Source organism: Calliopsis andreniformis, chromosome 2, assembly GCF_051401765.1.
Source record: "Calliopsis andreniformis isolate RMS-2024a chromosome 2, iyCalAndr_principal, whole genome shotgun sequence".
In the NCBI taxonomy this organism is placed as follows: Eukaryota; Metazoa; Arthropoda; class Insecta; order Hymenoptera; family Andrenidae; genus Calliopsis; species Calliopsis andreniformis.
In genome coordinates, this window is record NC_135063.1 from 17,091,529 (window position 1) to 17,117,224 (window position 25,696).

Genomic DNA, 25,696 nt, shown 5'->3' on the forward strand with positions numbered 1-25,696 from the left:
CAGCAACTTGTACACGGCTATCGTTGCTAGAATATTATATGGAGATATTTCATACGATTAAATTGCGTATAATTCCATTAACGTATACATATGATGCGAATAAAAATAATTAAGTGGTAAGGTTACACAAATGTATGCATACATATGTGTACATACATATCATATATATATATATATATATATATATATATATATATATACGTGATGCATACATTTATATGATATGTGCATTCGACATATCGAGTTGATCTCTAACGGGTAGGTACCTAAGCGATACGATTTTCATTTCGATTCGACTGTGCTGCTGATTTGTGATTCGTGGACTCGTGGTTCGTGGTTGTTCGTGGTCTAGTTGAAGTCGAAGCTACGAGCAGCTACGAGAGAATACGTAAACGATTAGTGAACGAACGAGAAGAGAAGATTCTTCGATCAGTGGACGAACGTGACGGTTAAAATTTTTGGTTCGTCGTTGTCGACAGTCGTACGACATGGTAGGGAAAATGCATCGAAAATGAAACGTTATTTCACGCGACTCTAACGCGTGACACAGCGATGATAGTCGCGAGTCGCGATCGAGGCTCTGATGACGACGATAGCTTGGACGGTTGTGACAACGGAGAGACCGATGCACGGTGCAACGCTACCGTTTCTTTTCGAACGGTTCTCGTCGAACGGTTTATCGTTTTGCCGTGGTTTTCGTTAACCGTGTCGACTTCTACGTGTGTACGGTAGACGCGTGTTTTTGAAACGTGTATACCGCCTTGTGTAATGCTATCGTTGAATGTAGTTGCTTTGTGCAACTCATTGGAACGACGGAAATTTAAAAAACGTTCGATCATTTATTTCGTTTGTTAGAACGATAAGGTTTGATTTTGATAAACTGCGCGATGCTATTGACTCTGGTCAGGACTCTGTCGTAAGAAATCCGGTGGGAGAGTATACAAGAGGATGATTATCTGTTTTGCAAAGGTAAAATGCTGATCCGTGACTTTTATTTATGAAACTATTCAAAGTTTTCTGGTTCCTTTTATTTCTATTTTTCTGCTTCTTTGAATGCTTCTTTCCGTGTTGTAAAATAACACGAGAAGAGAAAGCTTTATTATGTTAAGAGCATGAATAAAAATTATTTAATTGTCGGTACTAAATACACGGTTCTACAGTACATATTGTCGATTAGGTTTGACTCGATTAAATAAAAACCAAAGAGATGGATGGAACAAGAGCAGCGGAGGTTCTGCCTTTGCTTCAAGAACGTTTAGCTATACTACCTGGAGGAAGAGATCGAAGAGGTGGGCCTGTACTGTTATTTCCTACTACACCAAGACGTGAACGTGCAAAACCAGAGGACTATAAACGTCTTCTGCAATATCTCTTAACTGTACCTAGCGACGAAGTCAGAGGCTTGCGTTTCACTGTGATCGTGGACATGCGTGGTGCCACTTGGGATTCTGTCAAACCTATTCTAAAGGTTGTAACTCATGCCATAAGAGTTACAAATGTTTTACTTGATGATCTAACAACAAGCTATCAACAGTTAATTGTTGTACAATGAGACCACAAAATAAAAGCTTTTCTTTATTTCAGGTATTGCACGAACACTTTCATCGATCTGTCCACGTTGCTTTTATCATTAAACCTGAAAACTTCTGGCAGAAACAACGTACGTCTCTGGCTAAACAAAAGAAATACAATTTCGAGGTATAGAAGAGGGAATATCCTTGGAAGAAAAGAATTTGTCGTTGAACAAAGGATTCATGACCCATTTTGGTTTTAGATAAATACCATAAGTTTAGAGGCTTTGACGAAGGTGATCGATCCATCGCAGTTGACCGCGGATTTAGATGGAACTTTACAATACGATCACGCTCAGTGGATCGATACGAGACTTGCTGTGGAGGATTTTACGTGGCAGGCAGCAGATCTCCTCGACAGATTAGACGACTTGCAAGAGGATTTGAGTCGAAACGATTTCGCTGACGACGTGGCAGGAGCGAAGCACGGGATCGATTTACACAATGAGATGAAGAAGAAGATTATGAAAGTTCCCGTAGAAGAGATCGAAGTTGTTGGTCAGCGATTGTTACAGCGTTTTGACAGCGGTAAAAAAACGTTCTCGTTCTCTCATCTCCTTCTTTTCGTTTCTCTCGTTTTCGAATTTTCATTTTTCTTGCTCGTTGTTTACACGAGAATGTCGTTTCGTAGGTATGACCGCGACTAGCAGCGATGGAGGTAGCATCGAGACTGGTGGTGCAACGGGCGGTACCGATCCGGACGGGCGAGCACTTGCTGCTTTGGTGATACAGCACTTGGACTCGGTGCACGCAGCGCAACAACATCTCCTACAGTTATGGCACATTAAGAAAATAAAACTGGACCAGTGTTTTCAACTAAGACTTTTCGAGCAAGATTGTGAAAAAATGTTCGATTGGATTTGCCACAACAGAGAAGGATTTCTGGCGAATTACGTCGAGATTGGTCGGTCTTATCAATTGGCAAAAAATTTGCAGGAGGAACATAAGCATTTCACTATGAGTTCCATGAACGTTTACGTGAACATTAACAAGATTTTAACCATGGCAAGCCGCTTGCTCGAAACTCAGCATTACGCTGCCGGGCATGTAAGAGCCGTGGCGGGTCGATTGGATCGAGCTTGGAAAGAATTCGCGGCTGGGCTCGACGAACGTACAGCCGTTCTTGGTTTAAGCGTGGTTTTTCATCATAAAGCAGAGCAATATGTCGACAGTGTGAATGGATGGAGTCAAGCTTGCGATGCCGGCAACTTACCTAACGAGATACCGATCTTGGAATCTCACATACGACAGCATCAAACTCTTTACGAGGCAATGTGTCAGGCTTACACGGAGGTAATCTTTTAATTTGAAATATTTTAAATGCGAAAGCAATCATTGTCGCTTCTACCTCGTTTAGATGTTTTACGAATAACTTTGACTCGCGATTCGCGGTATGATCAGGAGATCGACATTCGACAGTAAGCGTGTACAGGAGATGTATCTTACGATACAATTTACTTATCGGTAGACCTCTGTTTCTTGCAAAGGTGTATTTACAGTAAAGGATGATCGTATTTAACAGGTATATGACGCGTACCAAGCACTTTTGAGCGGGCTAGGATCGATGCTGCAAGTTTGTCACAGCTTGAGTTCGACACACGGTCTGAGACCGGATACGTTTCACATCGATTACGTACGAAATGATTAGTAATTATTTCTCATAGCTTCTAACCGGTGAACGAGCGCTTGGTATGGGCATACGATAAAAATAGTTTTTCGGACAACAAGAGGGATTAGATGGTGCGAATTAACTCTTTCCGAATAGACGTAGAAAAAGGGTTACGCAACATCGTGGGTCAAAGATTAACTTATGTGGCTACGTTCTTTCAATACAAGCGACGGGGGTTGTTCTTTTCCTTTTTCTTTTTCTGTTATTTGCCATTAGATGCGCGCGTACCTGATGTCATTTCGATCGATCAACGTTGTGTTCATAGTGAATGTTAAACATGGTTTCGGGTAATCCTATTGTTTAGGTGCATAGTACCAGTAAGAAGCTTCTCTATCAACTGGATCACCTCGTGCAAGTCTGTAATCAATCGCAAGGGATAGACCATGCAGCAAGAAAACATGTACGTTTATCGGTGTGCACGAGTATACGCGTATGTGTACATGTTTACAAATTAATTGTTCTCGTATGCTTTGTTTATTCGCGAATCATTGCCCGCTTTGCTGCTTCAAGAATCATCGTTCGTAGGTGTACTTTGGTAGAAGGAGCATCGCTTTCATGTCTCTTGCTTCGCTTCTTGAAAACTAGTTGAACGAGAAGTACGCGAATGCATGCTTATTTTGTTCGTGCACGATGTCTAACAGAACACAAAAGATAATGTTTCTTCGTACGGTGTACGTACGCGTAAGTTCTATCTTATTTCAATTTCGATTATGCACATTTTCAACTCGATTCAAGTAACCTCGAATTTTCCGGTTCAACCGCTAATCACATTGCATGTACACTAATAACGCATGTTTCGGAATCCGTAGAAGTTACCTTACGACCAACAATTTATAGCAACCGATTTGATAACGTGTGACGATCGATTTTCCCCTTAGAGTCAAGATGGACACAGTATCGATGGGCATTCGGCAGGTATGAGTGGAAATCCAGCGGCGGATTATAGCGAGGGTGCTTCGCACGTATTGGCGGTGATTCATCAGATTTTAGGTCATCATAGAGCGTTAGAAGCTCGTTGGCACGCTCGAAAAGTGAAATTACATCAACGACTTGCGTTAAGGTATCGATTGTTGGCGTCGTCTGCAATTATTTCCCTTCGCCCGCTCTTTTTCCCGTTTGCCGTTTTTCTACACCACCCCAGCCGCCGTCGTGTGGAGCGATCGCTACACCACAACTTTATTCGATATAACTGTTTACAGGCTGTTTCAAGAGGATGTGAAGCAAGTATTGGATTGGTTAACGAATCACGGTGAAGTTTTCATTAGAAAAAATACGGGAGTAGGTCGCAATCTTCAGAAGGCAAGGGTGTATCAGAAAAGTCATGAGCATTTCGAAAATGTTGCCCAGGCAAGTTGTCGCGATGATAGTAGCTGAAAAGCATCCGAGTATTCGTCGTTCGGGGGTATGTTTAAAATAACGAATCAACTCGTTCCTTCGTTCAGAACACTTACACGAACGCCACGAAATTACTCACCGCTGCACAAGAGCTAGCTCACACAGGAGAGTGCGCCGCTGACGAGATTTATGCCGTGGCGCAGGAATTGGAAGCTCACGTTGGTAGTTTTGCAGCGAGGGTCGAACAACGACGACGCCGATTAGATTTAGCAGTTGTATTTTACACGCATGAAAAAGAGGTAACAGGAGTGTGAAACACATTTCATTGATTATAGAAACAGTGCGCGAATAAAATTATGATCGGGTGGCGCGCGATGTACGCGATTGATTTTCTGTTTGTAGCTGAGTGGTTGGGTCGACGAGCTGCGGCAAGAGTTACAACAAGACGAGGTGGCGGAAAATTTGGAAACAGCCGAAAGATTATTGGGTCAATGCGCGCAGCATAGAGCTTCCTGTTTAGAGGCTTGCGCGTCGACTATCGTACAGGGTGAGGCGTTGCTTCAGGAACTCCGCGAATCTACCGACGCTCCCGACACCACCGGTTCCGTGAGTTCTACGTTAAATAATTTCTTTACATACGTTTTGTCCGTTAGCGAATCACCGATCGAGTTCGAATCGAACGTTCCGAACAATTCACTTTCAGATAGCCGCGATAGAAGCTGCGCTCGATAGACTGGCCGGCTTGCGACAAGAATTAGAAGATCTATGGGCCACCAGAAAGCTGAGATTAGAACTGTGTCTACGCTTGCGTGTGTTCGAAAGAGATGCTTTGGAAGCGAGCGGTCAGTTAGAAATGTGGGCCCAAGAATTGCAAGGTCCTCCTCGGGAAGGGTCTCCTGAACAGCTTTTGCGTGTACACAACGACGGTGTTGCTCATATGCAGAATACTGCTTTCCAGGTTCTGCAACAAGGCCAAGAACTTGCTCAAGTAAGAATCGTCTCGAACGAGTTTTTCTTTCTGTGGCTCGCTTAAACATTCAAGGTGCGTTATTTCGATGCGAGCATCCGTCAGTGATTTCTTCCGTATTGTCCGTGTAGGTATTAGAACAATCTGGAGTCTGTATAATGGCGGATGGGCAACACAGTGCCACGGCTAGAGTACAAGTACTTCTTGAGTTTTTGAACGAAAGAGAAATGGATGCTGAAGATTTGGCAGAGATGAGAAGAGTTCGGTTAGAGCAAGCCTCTCAACTGGTACAGTTGCAAACTGATGCCACGCATGTAGCTAACTGGATTCGCAATGGAGAAGCGATGTTGTTAGCATCGTTGAGGGTTCCAGAAAATCTTCAAGATGCTGAGCAACTTCGTTTGGAGCACGAACAATTTCAAGTTGCTATAGAAAAAACTCATACCTCGGCTGTTCAGGTAAACGAATGTTCCTTGTTTCAGGAAAAATTGTCGTAGAATGTCGTCGTGTATGTGTGTGCGGTACGCGCGCGATAATATAATGCGGGATCGTATTCGTAGGTGAAACACAGAGCAGATGCGTTAGTGAGCGCTAATCATTACGATCCGAAGAGTATCAGAGAAGTGGCTGAAGACGTGACGAAACGATGGCAACAACTCGTGACGTGTGCGGAGGAGAGACACAAATTAGTAACGGCTAGCATTAACTTTTATAAAACAGCCGAACAAGTACGTTCCGTATTGGATAGCCTCGAACGAGAATACAAAAGAGACGAGGATTGGTGCTCCTCCGGTGAAAAAGCTACGCAAGTACCCACTCTAGTTGGCAAACATCAGGAACAAAAGGAAGCATTTTTGAAAGCGTGCACGCTGGTACGGCGAACTGCAGAAACATTCCTGAAATATACAAATCGCAGTCTCCAGTTCTACAGTTACCAGGCAAATAGCGCTGGTTCTGAAAACAAAGTTAAATGTTAGTCTTATTTCAATTCAGAGTCGAACAAATCGTTTTCTAAGTCTTTCGAAGGTTCAAATTCGAAAAAGTCATCCGAAAGGAACGCGTTAGTGAAATATGACGATAAATTGTTTCTAGCTTTTCCCGATGTTTTCGTTGTGTTACAGGTATTTTGGAAGAACTCCTTAGCAAAGAGAATCGCGTGCTCGAATATTGGACGCAGCGTAAAAAACGATTAGACCAGTGTCATCAGTACGTTCTTTTCGAACGTAGCGCTAAACAGGCTCTAGAATGGATCAGAGAAACTGGCGAATTGTATCTAGCGACGCATACTAACGTCGGGAAAAATCGCATCGAAAACGAACAATTGTTACGAGAACATAATGAGTTTAAAGGAGCTGCGAAGGTAAGCCGTCGTTCGCTCAGCATTTTTTGAGATAATCTTGCGCAGATAATCCGTGCTCCTTTCTTTCTTATCTCTTCATTTGTCCGCTCTTTCGGTCATCATAGGAAACGAGAGAAAGAGTTAAACTCTTGATTCAACTCGCTGACAATTTAGTCGAGAAAGGACATGCTCATGCAGCAGCGATCAAACAGTCCGTTGCCGAAGTGGATCAACGTTACAAGGATTTTAGCACGCGAATGGATTGTTACAAAAGCCAAATCGAGGACGATCTAGGAATTCAGTCCGACGACGGTCAGAAAGATCTATCTATTGATCGCAATTCGGATCCTTTGCTCGAAGAGAAGATCAAAGGAAAGGATTTGAAGGAATTGAACGAAGAAAAAAGGAGATCCGCGAGGCGAAAAGAGTACGTTTTTGTTATTTCAGTTTTTCTTATTATTTGCGCGTTCGTTTTTCGTCCCGCTTTGTTGATTCCCCTTATCCTTATACGTCTCGATAGGTTTATAATGGCTGAACTATTACAAACGGAGCGAACGTACGTGAAAGATTTGGAAACGTGTATTCGTTGTTTTTTGGAAGAAACACGATGCGGAAAGGGAAATGTTCCGACTGGATTACAAGGTCGAGAATCCATAATCTTTAGTAACATGGAAGAGATTCATCAATTTCACAGCAATGTATTTCTTCGTGAGCTTGAAAAATACGAAACAATGCCAGAAGATGTTGGACACTGTTTCGTTACTTGGGTGAGAATAATTATCGTTATCATCATTATTATTGCTATCATTATTGTTATTATTATTATTATTACTATTACTATTACTATTACTATCGTCGTCGTCGGCGTCGATATATGGCGTCGTCACCACCACTATTCACCATCACCTTCACCATCACCAATAATCGTAGAAAGACCAAGGTGGATAAACAAATTTGCACAAGCTTTTGAACGAATTAATTTTCTTCTATAAAATAATAATTGTCTCGCGTACTAGAAAGTAATTATTCATTTATTTTCTTGTAAACTAACGAATAGGATACACTTTGTACACATTTTTTGTTTTAGAATTTTAAGACTTAGACTTTTTAAATTTAAGAAAAAGGAAATAAAAATAATAATACTAATTATAGCTTTTAAATAAAAGTCTCAATCGAATTGATTGAAAAATGTTTGAAATACTTAATACGATTTTGGTAACACGTTTGTCCAGGCACCTAAATTTGACATGTACGTCACATACTGTAAGAACAAGCCGGAAAGCAATCAGTTGCTGGTCACGCATGGTGGTACATGGTTTGAAGAATTGCAGAGAAAACATCGTGTCGAACATCCTATTGCTGCCTATTTAATTAAACCTGTGCAAAGAATTACCAAGTACCAGTTACTGCTCAAAGATCTTCAGGTATATAATTGATTAACGATGCGTACGTTGGCGTCTGTTTTAACGCTGACTTGATCGATTAATGTTTACAAATTTGTATATAATTTGGTCTTCTCCGTGTGACGTAGGCTTGTTGCCAAGAGGGACAAGGTGAAATAAAAGATGGGTTGGAAGTAATGTTAAACGTGCCTAAGAAAGCAAACGATGCCTTACATTTAAGTATGCTGGAAGGTTGCGACGTAAGAATCGATACGCTTGGCGATGTAGTACTGCAAGATCCGTTTACGGTGTGGGATCCTAAGCAATTAATTAGAAAAGGGAGAGATCGACATATATTTCTCTTTGAATTATATTTACTGTTTAGCAAAGAAGTGAAGGATTCCGCTGGAAAGGTAGGCAATCTTTAAGCTCAATCGACACTATAACGTCTACCAAAGCAGCTTTGTCCAAGGGTTTCCTTGTCGCACTCCTAAGGGTAGAAGTTTCACACTCGCGAACTGGGGCAGATCGGTTTGGACGATTAAACTTTATAGGTCCTAGAGCTAAAGCCCACTTTTATTGTCTGCTCGTAAGATTATCGCTTCGAAAACTACCCAAAACCGCTCGAAACTGTTCTTCGAAGCCTAGAGCAAAGTTTGAACAGGGCTGCATTACAGATTAACAAACTGTGATGCCCGACTGCGACTTAAATCTCGTCACGTCGAATGGCTAGCCGGACCAGTTCATAGTGGGCCCGATCTTTACTGTTACAGGTCAAATATATTTACAAGAGCCGTTTGATGACTTCCGAGTTAGGTGTAACGGAGCACATCGAAGGAGACGAATGCAAATTCGCAGTTTGGACAGGACGTGCACCGACTAGCGACACACGGGTTGTTCTTCGAGCGAATTCAATGGACGCGAAGCAGTTATGGGTGAAGAGATTGCGCGAAGTTATTCAGGAAACGTATTTCAGTTTAAGCATGCCTAAGAGTCCTGCTAAGAAAAGTTCGAGTCAACGTTCCAGCAGAGATCTGGAAGAATGTGTTTCTTTGGACGACAGTGTCGAGAACTTGGATAGAAATTCATTGGCATCGTTCGGATCTACCAATACCACGGACTCTGATAAGGTAAGTTGACATCCTTGCTTATTCGCTTAGCGTATAAACGAAGAAAAGAAGGGCACGAGACGTACAAGAAATCGAACCGTAACGTAACATTTGAACAGGACTGAAAAATGGTACGTTATAGTCTTTGCTCGAAGAACGTTCGCGATACGAGGGGGGATCGATGATGTCTCATCTTAATGTGAACTGTACAGTGCCGGAACATATACGTAGAGCGACAGTGCAGATCCCCATGCGGATATACAGTTATCAATTTACGGTAGCCGTGATTTTCATTTTTCGTACGTATATACATATTCAGGTAGCGTAGGATTATAATTTCTTTCCCGACAAAGGCTGTAGTAACGTGTAATATCTTCTTCGATCGAAACACGATGCTCGTGCTATCCTCTTCGTTGACTGATCGAGCCATCGTAAAATGTGATAACAATTGACTTTTGTTCGATGACTCGTCTCAATGTGTTGGAGAGTTAAGGGGAATGATGAAAGTGTACGCGCGTACGAGATATAGGGGTGGCGGTCGGTGAAGTGGGAAAGTTGTCGCAGTTACAGCATGTTACAGCGGTATGTATCGATTCGTAGCGATTTGCCGTGTAAATACGAGTAGGCACAGAAGAAGGTGTTCGTTGAATAAGTAGATAATAAAACACTACAACAAAAAATGCGATGAAAGAGAAGATTTAGAAAGAGACGGTAGCGAGCGATCTGTAGGGATAGTGGGGACGATTGATTCTCTCCGTCTGATTTTGTCTGGCTGTGATCAGTAGTGGGGTAGCAACTGCAGCGGTCAACGGTGCACAAGATCATCAATGTTTTGGGTGGGGTTCGAGAATAATCGAAAAGCGAGCAAGCGCGTCGCAGCGCGTGCACGAGAGGGTACGAAGGAAGAAAAGAGGAGAGGAAAATGGTGCCTCGGTAGGGGTAAGGGGTGAAGGGTGAGAAATAGGTGGTAAGGTACGCGGAGCAAGGAGGGTAAGGGAAGGGTACGGGGAAGCATAGGTGACGAGCTCAGTACGGGCGCGACTCTTGGGTCGAATGGATCCGTCGTTCGATGGTGAGTGAAAGACGATGCGAATCGTCGAACGAGCCTTTTCGACATGCTCGCGAGAAAAACGCTGAACAGAGCGGAAGCATGTCGATCGTACGGTTGATGACATCTTCAATCGCGTTTCTGGTTTTTTACATCTACATGGTTACCGCGTTCACGCGCGTCAACTAAACATAAAGCGAGACTGTCATGACGTCACCAGCAGGAAAACCTGCAACGATCGTCCAGAAAGCCCGCAGGAAGATCTCGTTACCTTGGTTTCGTCAGGGTTCTGTAGCTTCGCCACATGCAGCCCTCTCTAGGCAACATACCATCGATACCCCGGGCTCGTTCCAGACCCGACTTTTGCACCATCAACCTTCCCTCTCCCAGGTACTTACGAGAGTACTCGTTCACACATATCTACATCTACGTACACACGCGTGTCCTATGCGCGCGCGCGCGCTTATTACGTTTCTCCATAAGTCCATATCCATACTTTCCACCTACGATCGTGTCGTTTCATCTCACATCGAAACAAAATTCACGATTCGCCTCTATCGTTCTGTAGTATATAAATTATAGTTTCAGAAGAAAATGTTCTTTCGAAGAATCGTTCGTGGACGCATAAAGAATCGTTTCTGGGGGTCGGTCAATGAGAAGAAGACAAATTTCGGGGGTTGGGGGGGGGGGATACCGCAAAGAAAAACGTAATTTTAATGCAGCACCAGACAAACGATCATTCCGTTAGAAAATTCTCTCGTACTTTTAAGCAGAGAGATGTGAAAAAATAGCATGAGAACTTTCGATTATCGATTAAATCTTATCTTGTCGCGTTGACTATTGCGTTATGTAATTGACGCGATTCTCGCGATCGTGTTGGATCGCGATTACACGCAATTTTTGTGACCCGAAACATCTATACCGGACGAGAATACGTTTACAGTTTTCTTATGTCCATATCCGTATCCGCTGAAGCGCGATATCCGTAGCCACATCCGTGATCGTGTTTTCGTTCATCGTTTCAATTCGCCTAGTCGCTCGTTTTCATCGTTTCTCGATTTTTCACGCAAGTAACGATCGCCTCTGCGGATGATTATTTTCAGCGTGCAAATTAGTTGTTAAGAACGCTCGGCTGGTGTCAGATTTGCTGTTATTCTTTTCGCTCTTCTTTCCTTCGAAAGCCAAACTTTTTTAAATACATACGTATGCATTTATGTTTTTCGAGTCAAGATTTTAAATCGAACGTTTCTTCTATTCCTCTGATTTTGACCAAATTTAGCGCCAATTAAAAATTCGGGGTCAAATCGAAGTTGGCAAGTTGCCGAATTCGTTGGGTATTACATTCGAATTTATACACATGATTACACGAACGTATACATCGGTGGAGCGTTTTTATTCTGGAGAATGGAAACGGTATTACGTAATCGGACGAAACCCTATAAAAGATAGTCTATGGTAAGATGAACGACCAAACTGTTGTTACTTTATGGGTTCCCGCTCGACGAAGTACATCACAATTGTCAGTCGAATTTTAACATTTGAGCTCAACTGATTCCTTCGTCGATTCAGTATGTTAGAAACATTGGAAGCATCCAAAGAGAATCGGTGAAATTTGGCACGTGGAAAAGTCTATTTTCGTCCGTGGAATGTGACGCGAGACTCGTCGAGTTCTCTGTTTCGGGTCTCGATCATTCATCGCGGTATGGTATAGGTAGAAGCAGCATGGTCGTGATTCGTTCACTTCGCTGGATGCTTTCGAAGTTAATTTCGACTTTGAAAATCCTACCTCGCCAATTTCTGACTGTCGTATTCTGGATAAAGACCGATGATAACGTTTCCGTTAAAAATATAACGTTGGATCATCTTTAGCGACGATCCGTCGAAGGAAAATATTGAAACGCGATAAGAGACGTGTAAAAAGATACGCGAAGATAGGCAGCGACGTCCGAATACATCTTACGTATGTTTGACATATACCAGTTTACTGTATTTTTCGGAGAAGTAGATACCTAATACGTTTTAGCTCTCGTATGTGACGTTGTTAAAGACAAGCTATTTCGATAAAATCGAGATCAGTGAAGCTCCGATAATCCGTTAAACGCTTCGTCGGCTACAAAGTTATAGGTATAATCGGTACACACACGCTATTCTGTGTCGATCTGCTCGACCTTCCCACTTCCGCGAGAAAGAGTCTCTCCATTCGTTCTCTTTATCACTATCAGACTAGTTTACTTCTAACCCTATCATACACGTTTTTCCTTACTCTTTTTCCGTATTTTCGTTCGATTACGTACCAGCGAATTTCATTCACGAAATCACATCGAAGTAAGCGTTCGCCATTCGTCGACGAAATTTGTAGGAAGGATTCAGGAGGTTCAATCGAGTCTTCGGTCGAGCTGCACACCTATCGAGTTGCCGAACTAAAAGAAACTTGTAACGATCGATTTCATCCGTTCGAAGAAGCAAGTAAATTTTGGTGGTTTTGCGGCTATTGTTTCAGACCGGCGTAGCCGAAGTGACTTGGGTCATCGCGGATCACTCGGCAGCGCCTGGCTCGAGAGAATTAACTGTGACAAAAGGTCAGCAAGTTGAGGTATTGGAAAACGGAAGCAACATTGGTGGTGTCAACACGGCTGAGTGGACCCACGTGCGACTACTGCTTGCTCCAGGACAGGTTGACCCTCCACCAGAGGGATTGGTACCTACGAGTTCGCTTAAACAACCTCCATCCGCGTCCAGCAAAACTTCACCCTCCAGAAAGACACCGAGTCATCAGCAGCAACCAAGCAATCCAGTTCAAACATCCGTTTCGAGCGGAATCACATCGTCGGTATTATCTTCGTCGGTGACATCCGGTGTACCGTCTACCGGGTCGACGATTCAAAATGCGTCCACGTCCATGCCTGGGGGTGAAACGGCGGGTGAGCAATGCTTTTTCCGCCATTTCTAACCCTACGAAATCTCTGTTTTACAAAGCCTCATTGATACACGCCACGTACACGCGTTCTGACACGATGCTGTCGGATCAATACGACACGATGTACCGGGATAACTATGTCCTTGACCGGTTCAATCTTTGACTGGCCTGTCGGCAAGATACACTCAACACGTACAGAGGGTATTCAATATAGTTACTCAACGCAAATGGTCGTGGCGGTATGCTCGTGTTTAGAATTCAAAGTCAAGATTAAAACCTCACAATACCGTACAATATCTACTTGTCTCCTTCTGCATTTACTTTCAATCCATTTACTTTCAATCTTGTCTTTACGATGTTTTCAATTTTGTTGAAATCAACCTTTCGATCGAACGTTTGAGTCGCGTCGCCGCGCCGTGTCGGTAGGTATTGTCCGTCTCCGTTATCGCAGAAGCAAATATGTTTACACATTTCTCGCGCAACTCAAGCCAGTTTCAAAGATCCAAATCGAAATCAAAAACACGAAATTGCGTGTTTCTATACTCTGCGTCTTAGTTCATTCGATAATAATGGCCTGAGGAAAGAGTGTACAATACGATACTGCGAACACTATTCAAATGGGGTAAATCGATATTCACTCTGATCGTAACTATTGTCACGTGTATTCTTCGGAATTCGTAGCTTCGATTCGGCAATCGTAAATTGTTCAACTGTCTGTTCCAGAAAATGCCAGTACGATCGACGGCAGTGGTGTTGCAAACACTAGTTCTCCTGGAAATAAAAGACGCGTGTTCAGCGGGTGAGTGAACCGATAGAAATCGAAAGTGAAAAATCAGAAAACAGAAATTATAGAAAGGACGAAATTTAGAAATGAATATTGAAAAGAATAGGAACGGCGGGTAGGAGGAAGAAAAGGTTTACCGTTCGTCCGTTTCATTTGTTTTCCTTTCTTCTATAGGAGAAAGTGGCTACCTCCGCCATTGCGTAAACTCAGCCAAGGTAAGGTTGAGAAATCGACGAGCCCGATATCATCGGTGTCGTCGAGCGAGCGCTCCTCCTTGAAGAAGAACATTTCGGAAAAACGATTCAAATTACCGAGCGGCGCTGAACAAACCCGATCACCGCGAACCGCTTCTGTTTCCATCTCTACTTTAGCATCCGCGGCCGCGTCTATGCGCGTTTCTACATCGGCTTCCGACGCAGATCTCGACACTGAACTTCAAGCTGAAATTGAAACGGAGGAAGAAGAAGAAGAAGAAGGAGAGATCGAGCAGAGTTCCGAGCTAGAGGAGGATATACCGGAATCCGATGATATCGAGGCGTTAACTTACACGGAACAGAATGGAGCAGACGATGCCGAGGACGAATTGGAACTTCCGCCTCCGATGAAGCCCATTACCGAACCGATACTCGTAGGAACTACTAATGGATCCTCTGGCTCCGCAATTCCAACAGAAGGCTGTGGGAAAACTCGAGTGAGTTCAATCTGTCCTCCTATCTCCTCCTACTCATCTAATTTCGTCGTTTTCCCTACCGAGATCGTTATAGTGTCAAGCACAATTATCATCTCATTCTCTTCGGAAGCATTAGAGTTGAGCGTTGTGTACAAATACAACGAGATATCGTTGCAAGTTTTTAAATCTTTCATGTCCTTCTATTTTTACGAATTATCGTTTTTGCGACATATATTTATTCGTTCCGTAGACATCCGAGCGATCTGCGAAAATTCTCGATGGTGCTACAACAGCAGACCTAGCTGAAATTGAACAAATCGTAAAAGAAAGAATGGTATGTCGTTCCATCGAAACCTGATGCCTGGTGCTGTCTGGTGTTCAGTGTATTCGATCGTATTAATCCGATAGGTGTAACGTATAACTCTGTAATCTTAATTATTGTAATCCAAATAGGAGCAGCACACAGAAAATCAAGAGAGGCAGAGTCTAATGCGAACGCCCAGTGGTGGTAAAAGCTCAAACATTGGTCTTGTTGGCGACGATAGCTGTAACGACAGTTCCAGTAGCGTTTCAGAAACTATTGCCACTGCTACGACGATAACTTCTACAGCGACGAATACGTCGACGACCGCAACAACAAGTAGTCCTGTTCATGTTATTTCAGAGGAGGCAGATCCTGAAAGTACAATTCTTGCTAAACGACAATTCGTGATTCGCGAATTGGTGGACACAGAAAAAGATTATGTGAACGATTTGCGACAAATAGTCGAGGGATACATGTCGTTGATGCGAGATCCCGATTGCGAGATTCCTCTGCCGGAGGATTTGCGTGGTGGGAAAGATAAAATGGTGTTCAGCAATATTGAAGCGATCTACGAATGGCATAGAGAGTGAGTACTTCTTCGAAATTCTTCGTGGTTTATTCATTCATTCATTTCTATCATACCAATTTGGTACTTTCTTCATTTGCGTGCAGTTTCTTCCTGAAAGCTTTAGAACGTTGCCTGGAACGTCCCGAAGAGCTTGGCCCACTGTTCAAACGATACGAGAGAAAGTTATACATGTACGTTTTTTACTGTCAGAATAAACCTGTTTCCGAGTACATCGTTTCTGAATATATAGACACATACTTTGAGGTAAGCTTACAAATCTGAACCCGAAGGATAGTCCTCAGAAATATTGGGCTTCCAAGGGTTAATTTCATCGCGCAAATATGCTTGCGTTTGATCGTAATCCGTAACGATTCGTTCGTCGCAGGAACTGAGGCAAAAACTCGGTCACCGATTGCAGTTGTGCGATCTTCTTATAAAACCAGTTCAAAGGATCACCAAGTATCAACTTCTTCTACGCGAGGCATTGAGACTTACCGAACGGACTCAAAGAATTTCGGAAATTGAAGGTCTCAGAGCGGCGGTTCACGTGATGCGTATTATACCTAAAGCAGCGAATGACATGATGGACGTCGGAAGACTGCAAGGTTTCGATGTGAGCATATACCATCTAACGTGTGTCATAGCTGGTCATATCGTTTTCATTACCGCGTATCGTCTCTACCTTACCGGATTCTATGGACCATTTTACCCGTCGTCAGTTTAGATTGTTTCTTATTTGTTCGCGTAGGGAAAGATAACAGCGCAAGGAAAATTACTGTTGCATGGACCACTTTTGGTATCGGAGCTATCGAATATACCGAGCAAAGGAAGAGAATGGCAAGTCTTTCTCTTCGAGCAAAACATTATTTTCAGCGAGGCTGTCGGCAAGAAGACACAATTTACAAATCCCGCTTATATTTATAAGGCTCATATTCAGGTAAGGAATGAGTTCTAATTTATACAATGTGCTTATTGGTAAAAAGAGAGAGAAAAATTTTCGCATTCGGGTTAGCAATTAGTTTGATATAGTGCAACAGAAACGAGTAACAGAACGAAGCATGTCCGTTCGGCGAGAACGATGAAATCGATATTTCTTTCGTTTAACCTAGGTGAATAAGATGAGTCTCGAAGAATGTTACGACGATCCGGAAAAATTCGTAATTCGATCGACGGATCCGCGAAAGCCTGGCCTTGGGTTTTCGTGTAGCGCGTTTGAAGAAAATGGACCGCGGAAGCAGGAGTGGGTGGATATGATCACTGCCATCCTGCAAACTCAACGCGACTTTCTGAAAGCTATACAGTCGCCGATTGCCTACCAAAAGGAACTTACCAAAGATCCACTGTAAGCGTCTCTCTAAACACACTGAATTACATTGACTCTCTTTCAACGCTCGACTTGTGAAAATATTCCTTTCGACATATTTTTGTATATTTTATATAAAAAGAGATACAGAAGCGCTGTACGATAGAGAACCGTAGTCGTGTCTCCTGAAGCAAAACCCGTTTTTCTCTCTGGTTTCCCCGTTGTTCTGTTCCTATATCTGTCGTACTTTGCTCTCTAATCACATTTGACACGCACAGTACTCTCTCACCGTATTGCAACGTGTTTCCTCTTGTTTGCCTTAATATCGCCGTTCAGGAATCTACCTCGCTATCCTGTTGTTGAATGTCTACATCGCGAGAACGCCTCTTACTTACTATAATCCTAGCTATCTATCTAACCCAGACCTAACCCAGACCTACTTCCTTTCGACTAGCATTTAACGTTCCTATATCATGCTTATTCTACGGTTCATCAAAATGCAACGTTATGCGATGCAATATGATACTACGTGTACTGTACTGTACGATAAGTTACGATACGATACGGACTTTCTGTAATACCGTACGGTACGATACGAAACGAAACGAAACGAAACGACACGACACGACACGACACGACACGACACGACGACACGATACAACACGGTACGATACGTTGCGATATTGTGCGGTGCGATACGATACGGTACGATACGATGCGATATTGTGCGGTGCGACACGATACGACACGATACGATACGATACGATACGATACGATATGATACATGATGCTATTCTGCTACAAATACGATTCTACATAAATCAAATGGATTCTAATACTTCCTGAGAACGGGTTTACGCGACTGTAAAGATATGGGGGTAGGTATGATAACCTGTATCCACTTACACTGGATTCAATCCTCGTCACTGCTCCTTTCTGTGCTGTCGGAGGAAACGAGACAAGATTAGAAGAGCGTGTTTTGTGCATGCTTCCATACATGTACGTTGTGTACCTACTATGTGTTTGCATGTAATTATGAGAGAAGAGCGCGTGTGTGTGCGTGTGCGTGTATGTACGCGCCCGCATATTTTTTTTAGGGAAAGAGGAAAGGGAATACAGCAAGGTGTGGGGGCGAGACAGACATTATTACGAATTAGGACAAAGCGTACAATTTTTCGGCACAAAATTTGAAAATCGAATACAACGAATGTGACGATGTCAAAATCATTTATCGTATTATTTTCAAATATAGGATTATTTTCTGTTTGGTGTTTATAAAGAAAAACACAGAGAGAATGGCAAATACTATTTCGTAAATCGATACACATGTGCGTGCGTCTGTGCCGTCGTGGTTGCAGTTTTACTTGCATACGAGTGGAACGCGCGTTGAATGACATTAAATCGTATGAAATGAATGACGAAGATAACGGATCGGATGTGCCTAACATTCTGACTCACCCCCACTGAGACATACATTATCCATTAACGACGTAACGCTGCAACTGTATAATAATTTTAATAGTGTTTATATAATACGAAGTTGAACGAGTTGGGGATAGTATGCTGTACATAAATGTGCATTCGTGGAAAACGACATAAACTAAAATGATTAATTCGCGAAACGTAAGCATTTTGTTTAGAATAAATTGTACATTGATCAACACTCCTACTGTAATGCGTCCTTTTCCTATGCCTATTTTTAACACTATTTATTTATTCGACTAACTTGCTTGTATCTTTTCTCGTTTATCTAGAACACGGTACTCCATTGATAATAATTAGCGATTAACTAAATCACAAAACGAAGTAACTTGGAATGAACTTTTGACGATCGAATCCTTTTCCAATCTCGACAAGCTAACAAAGAGTGTGTAGCGTAGATCTTAAGCATTGGATATGGAGCTTTGAACGATTCACGAGACACGTCAGTGATCCGTGGTTTGTTATTCGTCTGGTACTCGTATCAACAGCTAATTTCAATACTATTAACAGTTTAGCATTAAGATAATTAACAAAAATCAGCTGACCGACTACAAAAAATGCGACCAGTAACAAAACAATGTACCTCTCTATCTATTTGTAATATTTTCGAGCGTTGATTAGAAATGACATGTTGGATGGAAAAGAAAAGGCGCGTGTTTGCATAGATGCAGTACCGTGTTTCAATTTCATTTATAATTTGCTGGCGTACAGTCGCGGCGTGAGCCCGGAATCCCCGTGTCGAGGGAGTGTATCTTCCACGGTTTCGTCGATACCGGGCGTGTCTAAAATAGCGAACGAGGAAAGGGAGAGCGAGGTCGCTTCTGGACCTACAGTTACAAAAGCATTAGCAGCAGCAGCAGTAGTAATGACAACTGCAACGACCGCAACAGCCACAACAACATCGCTCTTGCAACGATCTCGTGTCGGAGGTTTGGATCAAGATCCATCGCGAACACCAAGCCCAACCAAGAGCAGACTGAACTTTCTCGAGGGATTTAAGAGTACCCTTCGAACTCGATCACCCGTTCGCAACAATTCCGTCCCGGTGAGCAACAACACCAAATTTACTACAATTTCATCGTTTTATATGTACGAAAACCTTTTTGCTCATATATAATTAGAAATCTTGCAATTGCAGCAAAAGGATTCTTCTTCTTTCTCTTCTTCTTGATGCCTGTTGCTATTCGTTCTTTATCGCGTGACACTTCGTTCAGGCTTTCTTTCGATCATTCTGTCGATACTTCGTTGCAGAATACACTTTTTAACTCTACCCACTTTATTCGACGTCAAAAAACATCGTATATTTACTATTCAATAGAATGCTCCAAAGTTATTTGTTTCTGTACATATCGTATTCCGTATCGTTATTCTTTTCTTCGCCATTGGCATCATCGCCACCGTCGCCGCAGCCGCGTTCGTCGTCGTCGTCGTCGTCGCCGTCGTCGTCGTCGTCGTCGTCGTCGTCGTCGTCGTCGTCGTCGTCGTCGCCGTCGTCGTCGTCGTCGTCGTCGTCGTCGTCGTCGTCGTCGCCGTCGTCGTCGTCGTCGTCGTCGTCGTCGTCGTCGTCGTCGTCGTCGTCGTCGTCGTCGTCGTCGTCGTCGTCGTCGTCGTCGTCGTCGTCGTCGTCGTCGTCGTCGTCGTCGCCGCCGCCGTCGTCGTCGCCGCCGCCGCCGCCGCCGTCGCCGCCGCCGCCGCCGCCGCCGCCGCCGCCGCCGCCGCCGCCGCCGCCGCCGCCGCCGTCACCGAGATCGACACTGTGGCTTTCGATAGTCTTCTTGCATCGGACACCGTCGCCATTTCTAACGTTAGCATTCCATTTTCAAGAGCATTTCGTGACCTTCGTTTCTGCGTTATCTTATTTTCTGAGAGATACAATAGCTGCCGTTTATATCGATAGGTTGTGGATAGATTGCAGTTTTTCCAGTTGATTAGGATATCTAGCGCATTCTCTCTCTTTCTTTCTCTTCCCGCTTTCTCTCATTTGTCTCTCACAATCTTTCTCTCTCTCTCTTTCTCTCTCTCTCTGCCATGGAGACGCCGATTCGCTGTTGCTAATAATCGCTACTAATCACAGCTAGCGTATATGGTGTGCGTCGGTAGCGCGTAGAGGAAGCTTCGGAATTCGAGAAGGGAAGCAAAGGGGGATTTCGGCATGGGGTGGGTTGAGAAAAGAAGCGAGAGAGCAGACCACCGATGCATAATCGGCGGAAGTGCGGAAGGTAGAAAGCTCGCCAAGTTAACGGGGAGATTCCGCAGATCGTTTCAGGTAGCAGAGTAAGATTGACCGCGGATTGGGGCAAGTTACGGGCTGGAGAAGAATTGGAAATATCTCGATTGGATGGTCCAGGATTGATCGTCTCTCCAGTGATCGGAAAAAAGGAGGAATTTTGGATTCCAGCGAGTCTCGTTCCAAATTCGTCGATCAGCCGCGCGTGGTCTTTCCGTCCGCGAAGAATCGATTCCAAAGGAGAGAACGTCCATCTTCCGCAAGATACGAACGCGGAAGAGAACGGTCCTCCCGCGATCTTGACTATTCCGTGTTCGATCAGGGCGACAGCCGGTGGCGTGGCTCGACTCGTGCTGGAGGCGCGTCGCGTGGAGCGCGCGATCGTCTTTTGGAGAAAGGAGGGACAACGATGTGACATCGAGGAAGGCGATCGATATCGAGTTTGCCGTACAGCCGATTCCCTTTCTCTCGAAATCACACCATGTCTACCCTCGGATTCTGGAATTTACCATTGTCGCGTCGAACATGAGACAGGTTCTTGTTCAGCGAAAATTCCTCTTCGCGTTGTGGGTACGTTGCGCTCCTTTTTAATATGAATTTTTGATACGATAGATATATCCAATGCGATTATACATTATACATCGTATAATGTAAACACGTATTTTCAAAACTGAATAAACGTAAACGAATCGATCTTGTAGGTATTAGTTCAAACCTTTGGAACGACAACGTGGAACTCACCCAATTAACCGAGTCGTCGATGATTCTTACGCCGCCCTCCAGTTCCAAGAAAACGGCAATAACGACGACGGCGTCGACGACGACAACAATCGCAACGAACAATTTGGAAATCGCAGATCAAGAAATTAAACAGTTTGTCGAAAGATACGTAGAATTGGAAGAGTTAGGGAACGGCAGATTCGCAAAAGTATGTCGCGCAAGGGACACGGGATCTGGTCGAGAAGTGGCGCTCAAACAGATATCCCGGCAGAAACAATCGCAATCACTGACACGTGCAGAATATCGTCTTCTTGAAAATATTCGTCACGAAAATATTATTCGAGCGTTTTGCCTTTTCGAAGATGCACCACTACCGGACACTGACACTATCGTTTTGGAACTGTAAGTACAATTCCGTTGTTTCCCTTTTCCTTCGAAATTTACGATCGCCGCACTAGAGGCGAAAAAAATTCCTACATCAGTCACCGCCCTCGCCGCTGGATCATTCTTTTTCACAAAGTTACAGCTGCTCAAAGGTCGATAATTTTTCGGCCGAAAATTTGCGATACTTTTGATTTTGTTGCGAGATGTATCATATGTTCAAGCGGTACGTTTATTTTTACAGAGTTAACGGTTCAACGTTGTTCGCGTACTTCGGAGAACGAAACGAGTATACAGAGGCAACAGTTTCAAAGTATACCGGCCAATTGATTTCCGCGTTGCACTGGCTGCATTCTCGAAGACGCGCGCACTTGGATCTAAAGCCGGAAAATGTTCTAATCGATCGAGAAACTGATTTAGTCAAATTAATAGATCTGGGTGAGGCTGTAAGAGCGGCACCACTCGATCAGGTTGTTCCACCGGTCGATTTGGAATTCGCAGCTCCGGAATCGGTCCTTGGCAAACCGACAGGATCTTACACGGATATGTGGGCTGCAGGTGTTTTCATTTATGTCCTTTTGAGGTAAAATAAAATCATTCCATGAAACGATTCATTGTTTGCTACAAACCAGGCCTAATAGGATCGCTCTCGCGATCTCGTTACTTTCGTTATCTTTATATTACCTCTCGAATGTTGCTTTTTTCTGTAGCGGCCTCTCGCCTTTCTTGGACGATTCTATCGAAGAAACTACCACAAATATATTGAAATGCGATTTTTGTTTTCCCGACGAATACTTTGGAAAGATATCGAACGATGCGAAAAATCTCATTGGAAAGCTGCTACGTTTGCGCGGAGAGGAGAGAGCAACCGCTCGAATTTCCCTGTCCTCACCTTGGTTTCAAGTAATACCGATAATAATCTACCATAATACCTGTGTTTCTTTCACTTTTCGATCAAATGCTGCAATCGCCTCGCTTTCGTTCCAGATACCAATCGGTGCGACGATACCTTCATCTCGAATGGTTGCATTTATCGACCGTCGGGCACACCGCTCCAAATCGCATCAGGATCGAAATAGTACTTTTTATCCATGAATCGGTATATGTACGTGCACGCGCGTTTACGCATCGACGCATCTACTTCAGAAATCGAACATTATTCAACATTTTCGGTCGATTTTGGCCGACCATGGAAATAAAAAAGGTGACCACGAAACGCTTTAGCGTTTACAGTACGACGATTCCTCCGTTATCAGTATCGCACACTATTGTTTATCGTTTATCGGTGTACATCGTATATATACATATATGTATGTACACGCGTGTGTTCTGCGCCGATTTTTTTCAGACTGTCCATCATACGAAATAAATAACAGACTCTGTTTTATGAGAAACGCGAGTCTGTCCCCGGGTCGAAAGTGTATATTTATCGAAACACGTTTCCTGCTATATAAGCTGCTCGTTATACCAGAAACGCGAAAATATTTGGTTCGTTTACTTAGTTTTACGTTAAGCGGATAATTTAGCGTTCATTGTTTGTAACAGCAAAGTTCTAAACCAGTTTGCGAACGTGTACGATAGTCTATCCTAAGTACGATTCTGATTCAAACTTTTTATATCACTATTTTCTTTTCTTTGACGGCTACACGAAACGATGTGTTGTGTGACAATTACGACTCGGAATAAATTACTTCTGCGATGAAATTCAAAAAGTATACGTATTTAAATCCATCACGGCGATGTTTCTTCTCGTCTCTACCATTTTTATGGTGTTTTTCGGTGAACAGATAGCCTGAAATACCGACTTGGTAAACCGCCTCTCTGGCTAGTAGCAAAGATGGCTGGCAGGTGACGGGAGGGGGCAGGCTAGCGCTCCCCTAGCGTCGCCTAAGGACCATCGTGGGATTTTATGGTTTTAACCTCTAAGAACATCTGCAAATATTTATTCATCAGTCGTTGTCGTTGAATTTTTTTTCTCGTAAACGACTCATCAGCTTTCTTACACTTGAATCGAACGCTTCGCACGTATCTGCGTGCGAAGTAAACCGTTTTAAACCGTCTCTACGCAATCAAGATTTCAACCGAACAGTTACAATCGATTTCGAACCATCTTAACCTCTTCGTCTTTGTTACGATTTCAATACACGAATGAGTAACCGTACGGTTAGTTTTCGTCGAAAAACATCGATCAGCAAACGTACGTAACTACGCTCGGTGCGTTGTTTGACGAAAATCATTCTGAACAATGGCGAATAGTAGATCTCTATGGATTTTGGGAAGACAGTTGTCTCCGCATTCGAAAATTCGTCTGGACCAAATTCGACATGGACATCACATACGAGGAAAGCCACCAACGATCGCACGCACTTTGAAACAGCGACTCGATTGTAAGTTAGAAAAACGAAACGTTCGTTAAATCGACCATTTCTGAATGTTTTTCTTTCCAGCGTTAAAGGAGACAGATCCAACGGTATCGTTCAAAGTAAATATAGGGTTTAACGTACCGAAAACCGCCAAGGAAACAAAGGCCATTTGGATAGCCGAAAGAAGAGACGTTAGATTGAATCCTGAGAGCGAGAAGCAAGCGAGAAATAAATCGTGTAAGTAACACTATCGTATAGCGTACCGTTATTTTACGTTACACGAATCGTACGAATCTATACATACCTCACAGTACTCGTCGATTTGGATCGAGTCAAGGAAACTTGGTTGGAAACCTGCAGTCCATTCGACATCCATAGAATCGCGGAATATTACGGAATCTTCCAAGATCTGTTCGGGGATGCGTATTTTATGCCTGTCGTACCTATGGAGATACATTACGAAATGGAAGAGGACACATTCGCCAGAGTGCATACGGGAAATGTTATAAAACCGAGCGAAGCTACCGATCCCCCAATCGTTAAGTACAAAGCACGAGAAAATACTTTATGGACTTTGGTAATGAGCACGCCGGATGGTAATATGCAAAATTCAAGCAACGAGTATTGTCATTGGTTCTTGTGAGTCTACGCACATCGATTCGATCGTTCTTCGATTAGGTTAGTTCGTTCACGGAATTGTCGCAAGATGATTTATTCTTATCACAGAGGAAACATTCCCGGGAACAAAGTGGAAGACGCGGAGCAAATAGTGGATTATTTAAGGCCAATACCGCCCAGAGGCGTGGGTTATTATCGGTACACATTCGTGCTTTACAAGCAAAATCAACATTTAGATTACGCGGAATATAAGAAACTTAAACCGTGGTAAGTTGTTAGTAGGTAACAAAGAGAAGGAGAGAAAATCGTTCTCCCTTTCCGAATGTTTTTAAAGATTCGTTTCACAACGTGTACGTCCAAATTGTAGCTTGCATTTGAAAGAACGCGATTGGAATACTCTAGAGTTTTATCGAAAACATCAAGATCATCTTACTCCGGCTGGTTTGGCGTTCTTTCAAAGCGACTGGGATCCTACGGTGAAAGAATTTTATCATTTCGCGTTAGGTACGCAGTACGTTTATCTAACTTTAACGGTACCTGCTTGTTTCTCTCCGAAATCTTTCATCGATGCTCTCTGGTTGCAGGTACGGAAGAGCCTATATTTCAGTATGATTTTCCAAAACCATATATCAGACCACAAACATGGTTTCCAAAAAAAGAATCATTCAACCATTACTTGGACAAATACAGAGATCCGAAGGAGATAATGAAAGAATTCCTACTGAAAAAGTTACAAAAGGTGCATCCTTTCAAAGAATCGAAACCGCCTCTGAAATATCCTAACGCGTGCGCCTTCGATAGAGACATGCCATCCTGGTTGAAATTAGAAATGACAAAGGAACGTCTAGGATGGGGTCGCATCAACGACATGAAATAAAGTGTACGGAGATACAAAATAAATCTATGTACATACGAAAAGAAGTGGACATAATTTAATCG

General features: G+C 43.2%; 2 protein-coding genes across 10 annotated transcripts; both read left to right on the forward strand.

The window, feature by feature from the left end:
- Positions 1-871: 871 nt before the first annotated feature.
- On the forward strand, positions 872-23,010 carry Trio (trio Rho guanine nucleotide exchange factor). Of its 8 annotated transcripts, none has more exons than XM_076392637.1 (34): positions 872-969; positions 1,178-1,468; positions 1,585-1,698; positions 1,775-2,099; positions 2,203-2,864; positions 3,545-3,670; positions 4,119-4,300; positions 4,440-4,587; positions 4,683-4,874; positions 4,978-5,181; positions 5,279-5,563; positions 5,674-6,000; positions 6,103-6,514; positions 6,664-6,902; positions 7,007-7,308; positions 7,402-7,648; positions 8,114-8,305; positions 8,413-8,676; positions 9,037-9,393; positions 12,921-13,341; positions 14,061-14,136; positions 14,296-14,812; positions 15,042-15,125; positions 15,245-15,681; positions 15,768-15,927; positions 16,049-16,276; positions 16,412-16,600; positions 16,773-17,005; positions 19,160-19,493; positions 20,705-21,245; positions 21,377-21,797; positions 22,021-22,359; positions 22,487-22,679; positions 22,764-23,010. In XM_076392637.1, exons 2-34 carry the CDS (start codon positions 1,208-1,210, stop codon positions 22,869-22,871), a joined length of 9,120 nt encoding a protein of 3,039 aa, XP_076248752.1. In that variant the 5' UTR covers positions 872-969; positions 1,178-1,207; the 3' UTR covers positions 22,872-23,010. The 8 variants fall into 8 exon arrangements, 7 of the variants coding, with proteins under 7 accessions (XP_076248752.1, XP_076248753.1, XP_076248755.1 ...); XM_076392638.1 differs by having other exon boundaries at positions 3,545-3,640; XM_076392640.1 differs by lacking the exon at positions 15,042-15,125.
- Positions 23,011-23,144: 134 nt separating this feature from the next.
- On the forward strand, positions 23,145-25,694 carry Mrpl38 (mitochondrial ribosomal protein L38). 2 transcript variants are annotated; one of them, XM_076392653.1, is made up of 6 exons: positions 23,145-24,163; positions 24,224-24,376; positions 24,451-24,778; positions 24,866-25,021; positions 25,125-25,261; positions 25,342-25,694. In XM_076392653.1, the coding sequence occupies exons 1-6, from the start codon at positions 24,022-24,024 to the stop codon at positions 25,632-25,634; spliced, it is 1,209 nt and encodes a 402-aa protein (XP_076248768.1). In that variant the 5' UTR covers positions 23,145-24,021; the 3' UTR covers positions 25,635-25,694. The 2 variants fall into 2 exon arrangements, with proteins under 2 accessions (XP_076248768.1, XP_076248767.1); XM_076392652.1 differs by having other exon boundaries at positions 24,866-25,024; positions 25,342-25,693.
- Positions 25,695-25,696: the final 2 nt, after the last annotated feature.